The 8,764-nt window shown below is 32.3% G+C and overlaps 1 protein-coding gene across 2 annotated transcripts; it reads left to right on the plus strand.

The window, feature by feature from the left end:
* The first annotated feature begins 3,946 nt into the window (after positions 1–3,946).
* On the plus strand, positions 3,947–6,372 carry LOC141720637 (zinc finger protein JACKDAW-like). Of its 2 annotated transcripts, XM_074523156.1 has the most exons (4): positions 3,947–4,382; positions 4,581–4,980; positions 5,234–5,613; positions 5,698–6,372. In XM_074523156.1, the coding sequence occupies exons 1-4, from the start codon at positions 4,235–4,237 to the stop codon at positions 6,246–6,248; spliced, it is 1,479 nt and encodes a 492-aa protein (XP_074379257.1). In that variant the 5' UTR covers positions 3,947–4,234; the 3' UTR covers positions 6,249–6,372. The 2 variants fall into 2 exon arrangements, with proteins under 2 accessions (XP_074379257.1, XP_074379256.1); XM_074523155.1 differs by having other exon boundaries at positions 3,949–4,382; positions 5,234–6,372.
* Positions 6,373–8,764: the final 2,392 nt, after the last annotated feature.

Raw genomic sequence — 8,764 nt, forward strand, 5'->3', positions numbered from 1 at the left:
ATGCTTATTTTAAGTTTTTAATTTTAATTAATTAATTATCATTTTAACAAATTTTTGGATCTTTAAATTAATTTATATTAAATATTTCTATTTATTTGTTTTAATAGAACTATAATTATAAAATAAAACTAATTTCTTGTACCCCTCCCGTTTATGATAAGAAAAACTCATAGGGTTTTAGGAACGATATTTAATTTATTTATTTATTTTATCCAATCAAAGACCATGAAGATAGTTGGAATGAATGAAATTCATAATTAATTAAATATTTTTAAGCCAGATAAGATTTTAAGGTTTTCTAAAATATTTAAATATTTATTCAACCAAAAACCATGACGGTAGTTGAAATGAATGAAATTCATAGTTAATTAAATATTTTTTAACCAAACAAGGCTTTAAGGTTTTTTAAAATATTTAAATAATATTAGGTAAACTAATAATTGTAAGAAAATGACTTGATCAATACGAAATATGACAATCAATTACCGCACAGAGACTAGATAACACATTCAATACTTTGCTTGCATGAGCTACCTTGAGAAAATATGGACAATTAAAATGCGCAAAGATGAAAGCTTAAAATATATTCTGTTTAGAGTAGATCCAAATGTCAATTAAATAATTCCTTAAGAATATTTTTGATAGTAAAATCCTAGTGCATAGAGCCAAAAAACACATCATATAATTCGATGCAGCTAGTCAAACTAATACATGTCAACATATATATATATATATATATATATATATATACTAGTCTGTAACCCCTGCCATACACGGATTACTTTTAACATTCTAAAATTTTTAATAATATATTTTATAATATAATTTTCAATAGTTGAAAAAATAAATCGAAGAATATAATAAGTTATAACGATAAATGTTTTATAATAATTTGAGACTTTACTGAAAATAAATAATAAAATATAATATGTTGTTTAAATAAAAAATATAAAAGTTTAAATATAATAAGCTGTTGACGGGGTTCCAACCGTGAATTCACGAGAGCAGTTTAAATATTAATATAATAATATTTTATTATTGTATCAAACGATTTTCATTTTTCTGACTTTAGATCTTAAGGTTGTTATTTATCGTACCAAACAACTGTACCGAGCAACTACCTAACAGAGGGTGTTCTACTTATAATAGTATAGTATAGATATTTGTAGACCGAGAAAATACTCTAAATTAGATTAGTATTAAAAGTACTTGGTTGAGTATTTTTAATAAAATTATGTGATATGTTAAATAATTTTTAATATTTATGATAATTGGATATATTTTTTTCCTCTTAGCTTGAATGAATATTTCTGATATGTTGATCAATGAATGGCCCAAAGCAATCCCAAGGGACATGATGATTTTCATAATATCAGCCCGTTTTAATTTTAAAATATTATTATTTTTACATTTTTATCAGTTTAAGGTATGATTTTAGATGATTATTTAAAAATACATAAGTGTTTATTTAATTAATATTACAAATTTAACCTTTGAGGCTCCTTATTTATCAGCTAAAGAATTCCTTATTACTATTAATTTAACAGTAAATCAGATAGTGTAAGTTTGCCGTTAACTCTTTTAATTTTTCAAAGAGACGACCTACGGATGAAAAATGAACATAACATACAATAGGTTGTAAAGTATAGTAAGGGAATGTGGGGGCCTTTGGTTCATATTTAATGAGGTTAATAGAAATCGGAATTCTTAATCTCATCTATTGATATTTGTATTCCTAATTTTGATATATGAAAATGAAATTAATCTTCATTCTTTTAGGTGGAGTAAATCATACTATCCAGCTCTTTTGATTCTATATAATTCTTGGTTTTTATTATTTTAATCTTGTATCCTTCATGCTTATTTCAATTACCCATCACAATCCAAACGCCTCTAAATTACCCAATTTCTACTTATGTTTTGTACTCAATTATATATCCCTTGCATCCACTTCCAACACTTGCAATAGTCCAAAGTAGGGTTATTCACGAACCGAACTGTTCGCCAACAAGCTCGAGCTCGGTTCAACTCGGTTCGTTAAGAACTCGAGTTCGAACTCGAACACGAAAAGGTGTTCGTTAAGAAAATGAGCTCGAATCAAGCTTTTTGTATATTCGGCTCGGGCTCGGCTCGAACTCGTTCGGCTCGAGCTCGTCTCGATAAAACTCGAAAAAAATATAAAAATTCAGAATATTTTTACAATATATCATCATTTATGTTAGATAAATACATAGATATACATGCACAGATATGCAGACCAAATTAGAATCTTCGAAAACACACTTTCATACACTTCCATCCACTTCAACCAAATCGTCGGAATTAAAAACACACCCTATCAAGCCAATATCTTTAAATAACAACCCACTTGCATACACTTGTTGAGGAACCCTGAATTTGAAGACATTTTTTGATACAATTATGTAAATTGGGTGTCAAGTTGTGTTTGTGTGTATTCAATACGTGGTGTATTATTGGGTTTGCGTGTGTATTTTTGATTAAAAATCTAGTCTATGTAGGAGGAAGCAGAGAAATTGATGCTAAGAGAGGTGGAGTGTCAAGAGACATAAGGATTGAGGGAGATGAATATTATTTAGGTTAGCTTTTTTAATAATTTGGGCTGGACTTAAATCTGGCCGTGCTTCAATCAGTTGGTGAGGGTCGAAAAATTGTATTATTTTTATTTGTTAACGGGCTGCTTGTTTACGGCTTGAACTCGGCTCGGCTCGTATTTGTTCGCGAACAAACTCGTGTTCGGCTTGTTAGTTAACGAGTTCGAGCTCGAACACCTTTGTTTGTGCGATAATAAAACCCGACTTGCTTCAATTCGTCAGAAATATATGAAAGTTCGGTTCGTATACATCAAAATTCGGCTCAGCTAAACTCAATTTGTGAACAATCTTGGTCCAAAGTGTATATATTGATGTGGTCCTTCATTCTGTTATACACGACATGCATTGGACACTCTTACATGGGACACTCTTATATGAATTCAACTCGACTCACCTTTCTAGTCACGAGACTAAATTTGTTCACCTAAAGAGTGTCCCTTGAATAAGAAAACACGAATGCCTCACTAATTCGGAATAGAATTATTGCAATGTTTTCTCCTTCCTTCTTTCGACACTAACCTACGCTAAAAAAAAAAAAATGTGTTAGCTATCATTTTTAAACCTTTTATTTGTATATGTTTAGACGGGACTTCTGCAAAGTAGCTAGGTTAGTTTCGCACTACTCCGTTACCCCATACTACATGCACACACATATAAGGATCTTGATAATAGAGAAATATTGAGGTGAAACGAAACGAAAGAAACGACACACGCAAGTATACAAATTCTGGTTGCAAGCTGCATGAAATATACAAACGATCGATATATGTGAATATATAATAATACATATATAAACAGTTATTTGTCAGTGCTTTAAAAAGAGAGCTGGCCCCAAAAAAGCTAAATCTCTAAATCTAAGGCTGACCGTCTTTGACTTCACAATGAAAGTAAATAATAATATACCTACTTTTCGTTTGTTAAAAATTTTTATAGATAGAAAGCTGAGTACGTGGAATCGGCAGAATATCTACAGTATCTATCTAGCTTTTTTTTCCTCCAAGAAAGAAAATGGGATGGGGTTAAGGGCTTTCAAAACACTACAATTTCAGTATATAAATTCTTAAAATAATTTATCTAGATAAGTTATTTTTTTCCCAATTTTAATAATAATACATTTAATATATTTTTTAAACTCTACATATAAATACAATATTTTGATTTCAAAGATTTTTTTTATAGAGAACTAAATGTTTAATATATAGCTAGCTAGTTAGATATATAGGTAGGAGAAAAATTATCTTCACAAATTGTGTATAAATTAAAATACTTGTGTGGATTTTTTATTTGGTGTTTTTCTGTGATACCAAACAAATTAGGGTCACTTGAACAAGAACTATATTGTTTGTAGTGTATTGAGAAATTCTGCAAACCTTGCAAGTTAGCGTTTGATTTCTTTGTAGGTAAATAATATTTTTGGAGATTTGGATAAAACCAAGATTTCTCTGTTTGTGCTTGCAAAAACACTAGCCACTTAAATTGTATTTTGTTTTCTACTATATCTATCCATTCTCTCTTTTGCTCACCTGGAGCTCTCCTCCCTCTCTTTGCCAAATCCACAACAAAACCCAAGCTATATATATAATTAAGCTGCAGGCGTATAGGAGTAGCCTGATTTAGCTTGTATGAATATGCAAATGATATCTGGTGAGTTCTTCTCCAACATCTCTTCTCCTATCAAAATGCTTCCTCAAGAATCAGAAGCAAACCCTAATACCAAATCCAACTCCAATCCTTCTCTTAAGAAGAAAAGAAACTTACCCGGACATCCAGGTAAACAACACTAATTCAGTCGTAAATAGCCTGATTTGTTGTATTAATGTTCTACAATTCTAGGTACATGTATAATTGTTTTTTTTTTAAATGTTTCTGAACATGGTAAGATGAAAACTTATTAGAATAAGTAATGTAATAAAAGTTGTACATTTTTATATATATAAATATGTTGGTAATTATGAATTGAATAAGCAGATCCAGATGCTGAAGTAATAGCTCTATCACCAAAGACACTAATGGCAACAAACAGATTTATTTGCGAAATCTGTAACAAAGGTTTCCAAAGAGACCAAAACTTACAACTCCATAGAAGAGGCCACAACCTTCCATGGAAGCTAAAGCAAAGAACAAACAAAGATCAAGTGAAGAAAAAGGTGTATATATGCCCGGAGACAACATGCGTTCATCACGACGCGTCGAGGGCTTTGGGAGATCTCACTGGAATCAAGAAGCATTTTAGTAGAAAGCATGGTGAGAAGAAATGGAAGTGTGAAAAGTGTTCAAAGAAGTACGCAGTTCAATCGGACTGGAAAGCTCATTCCAAGACTTGTGGGACTAGAGAGTACAAATGTGACTGTGGCACACTATTTTCCAGGTATATACCACATAAACATAGCAACTCCATTCAGTTTAATTCTCTTATATATATACTTGTTGTTCAGAATGTTTGTTAATTCTCTGAAATAATAAATGCTTGAGGCTAGCATTAAATTCATGTCATCAAGATACAGTACTTAATGTTGGGGGTATTTTCATTTATAGTACATGTCTATTTATCAATATATACTGTATTGATTAGTACAGAAAAGTTACAAATTTCTGAAGTAGGGTGTCATAAATTTGTACAGGAAAGATAGTTTTATCACACATAGAGCTTTCTGTGATGCCTTAGCTGAAGAAAGTTCAAGATTTAGTACTTCAGTTACTACACCTGCAGAGGCTGCTGTTAATAATATGAACTTCACAAATACTCATGAGACTAGTGGTATGATTAATCATCATCAGCCAAATAATTTGTCACATGGATTCTCCGGAATTTCTGAATTTGGATCGGGTACGTTTTCCCCGGACTTAAGTGGAGGAGACCACCACAAGCCAAGATTGTCACTGTGGCTCCAGGATCAAGCTGCTAATTCCCAGCTCAATTCGATGTACAACTCTAATGTGACTGATCATGTGGTGCAATTGGGTTCTAATAATAATGTTTTTGGAACATCTCCAATGGGAGGTAATTACGGAAAACTCTCGTTATCTCAAGGCCTTAAAGAGGATGGATCGGTTAATAATTCCAATAAATCTTGTTTGCAATCAGGAAAAATTCTTAGCGGGAATTCTTTGTACTCTGATAATTATAAGAATGAACAAAAATTTGAGTCATCTCCAATGTCGGCCACGGCTCTTCTGCAGAAAGCAGCTCAGATGGGATCTACTCGGAGCAATCCATCCGTGCTTGGCAACACATTTGGCTTGATGAACTCTAGTAATAATGCTAATACTGGATCTGCAGCTCAAAGCTTCAATCTTCCGTCGCCTGACGGAAGAGGCAATGATCAGTTTCACTCAATTTTTGGAAAACAAGGGGAACATCTAAGTGAAATATCTTTACCAGCTTCAGTTAGTTGTTCGACTTCATCGACAATGTACGTTAATCCAGCCAACAGTTTCGATCAAGTAATGATGCAAACTAGAATTAGTACACAGCAAAGAAGTGGCGGTTATAGTGGTTTTGAAAACAGCAGCCACTTAACTAGAGATTTTCTTGGAATGGGAGGTGAAGGGGGGCGTCCATTTTTGCCACAAGAGTTGGCTAAATTTGCTTCTTTCACTTCTTCCATGGGCTTGAACCACTTCCCTACCCATTAATTAATATAGTTTTTTATTTTCCATTTTTGTGATTTAAGCTTATTATAATTCTATTTTGTACTTGTGTTGTACTAGCTGTGTAATAATTTCTTTTGCACTTGATTGATTCATTGTTATGTTCTAATATGGCTTATGCATGTTTACTATTTCTTGCTAGGGTGCTAGCTTGCATTGTGCACATATATATCTCGATGTTGAACTAAATTAAGCAGAAAGTTTGTGCAATTTCATCAATATTTTAGTAAATTCTGAAATTGATACTATTTGTCAAATAAGATAACAGCAGGAGAGCATGCATTGCATCAATATCTCGGATTACAAGTGATAAAAGTAAGGAGGGGGTTAAAGCAGGAGTGACAACTGATTGGGGGTCTGACGGTACCATGTCAGAAGAAGACTACTGAAGCCTAGCAGAAGAGACTACTTGACCAGCCAGCCAGCCATGCATGTCTTTTTCTCGGATCTCTTGCCCCCCTCTCTCACTATTTATTTGGTCCTACTCCTACTGTTTTCATATCTGGTACCTAAATCAAAACACTGTGTTTAAATTTATACACTTTTTTTTATGTATATTTCAAACTTATCAAAAATAATAAGAATTTAATAATATAAAAATCAACCATATCCACTATTTTCGTCTACTATACTCACTTTATTCATTAAATATTGAATGATACCACCATTTTACCCAACTTTATACTTTTTCTCATTAAATTACATTTTTTTCCCTCTCATCCCACTCTTTTACCAAAACTAATATTATTTTAAAGAATTTCTTGTCTTTCGTGTTCAAACCATTTGTAAAAAAATGGTTGGGGCGGAGGAGTAATATATTTAGAGAAAAACACAGAAACCTATAAGATTCGTTGACCATCACTCATTTTAGTCAAGTTGAGTGGGCTATCTGGCCGCTGCCAACATGTGTATCTTACCATCAATACATACATTTGAGAGGACTAGAAAAGAGATGGAGAATTTGAAGTTATCAGTAAACACTGTGAGAAAAATGAAAGAGTAAAACAGCTAAACTATTCTTCAACTTCTTTATCACATTTTTAGGCATTAACACAAATTTCATTTTTTGAAATGAAGCTCGTTTTGCATTATTTGTTTTCCTATTTAAATCATGTGATGTTTATACAACTGAAACCATCTTCAAAAAATGAGTTGATAAAGGCATAGATGAGATTTATAGAATGTGATTGACAGGTAACCCCCACCAATAATATTATTTTTAATAATGCTATTTAGATGCAGTTTTAGGCCAACCACCTTAAGCACATCTTATATAATATTAAACGAATGTTTCTGTTCTTACTGCATATATTCTAACTATCCACAAAGCCGAAACCACTGGCGATTAAACTTCGTATCTTACTAACTTTATTTAACAAGGTCATCAAAAATTTCATACTTTTGATTTTGTGGAAAGTTGTAGGGTTATCACAATAATAAGGTTATTGTCCCCTAATTTCTCCTTGCTTAACAAAAAAACAGATAGAAATGAAAAAGCGAAAAAAGGGGACAATTAAACAGACACGTCGGGGGATCTTGGGGAACTGTATGGTTTCATATTTCAAGTTTTGAAATTGGCAGATTATTTTAAGTATATCAACTTTTCATGCAAATCTAGATACATAAAGTAGTAGTATATAATACTCCGCGTAGAGTAGCAAAAAAGACTTGCAAACTTTTCACGGTGAATATGGAAAGGTGAGTAAGTTTAGGAACAGCTTTATCTTAGGGTTAGGGAAGCTCCCAATATATCTACAAACGTACAAGTTACAATGCATTTTGATTGGAGAGTTGCAGCCTTTGATTCTTTCTCCCCTTATCACTTTAGAGTTTTCAAGGCCTTTTTGGAGCACCCCAGCAACTTCAACTAGGCTAAGCTAGCCTTTGATTATTGTACTTATACATCTGTAAATATGTGTATTTACCAAATATTACGTGTGATTTGTAAATGAGTCTTAGTTGACTAATGCAGGTGTGAATTGTGATCAGTTCCAACTCCCCGCAGCTTGCATGTGTAAATTATACTAGTATATGTTTAGTAATTTAGTAGTCCTCTCCTCCTACATAAAAAGTTATCAAACTTTACAACAATGAGATCGATCCAAACCTTTTTCTTGGAGACACCAGTTTACACACACCCTTCAACAAACTGTATATCAATACTATATATACTAACTTACTTAGGATACCCTTCATTGACCTTTTAATTAAAAAAAGACTCCTTTCTAAAATGGCTTTCCAGTGTTTTTTAAACAATGACCAGACAGCTTACCCTCTTCCTTGCCTTTTTCTCGATCCCTTTTTACTCAATAATTGTCTTGTTTTTCCTTTTCCTTCTTCACTTTATTTCCTCCTGCTAGTAGCAATTACCAAACTATGCTTATTCCCTTCTCACATTCTTGATCACCAATTTACCATTTTTTTTGTTATAACTAATTTACCATTTAGTTTACTTATGAAAGATTTAGTTTCCTTATGAAAGACTGGCTATTTAATCTATT

Source organism: Apium graveolens, chromosome 4, assembly GCF_009905375.1.
Source record: "Apium graveolens cultivar Ventura chromosome 4, ASM990537v1, whole genome shotgun sequence".
NCBI classification, from domain to species: Eukaryota; Viridiplantae; Streptophyta; class Magnoliopsida; order Apiales; family Apiaceae; genus Apium; species Apium graveolens.

What these genes read in the sequence shown, in the direction of transcription:
- LOC141720637 (XM_074523155.1), top strand. Translation starts at nt 4,235, where the DNA reads ATGAATATGCAAATGATATCTGGTGAGTTCTTCTCCAACATCTCTTCT. An exon ending in AAACTTACCCGGACATCCAG is followed by an intron (nt 4,383 to 4,580) that starts GTAAACAACACT and finishes TTGAATAAGCAG; the next exon opens with ATCCAGATGCTGAAGTAATA. An exon ending in TGTGGCACACTATTTTCCAG is followed by an intron (nt 4,981 to 5,233) that starts GTATATACCACA and finishes AAATTTGTACAG; the next exon opens with GAAAGATAGTTTTATCACAC.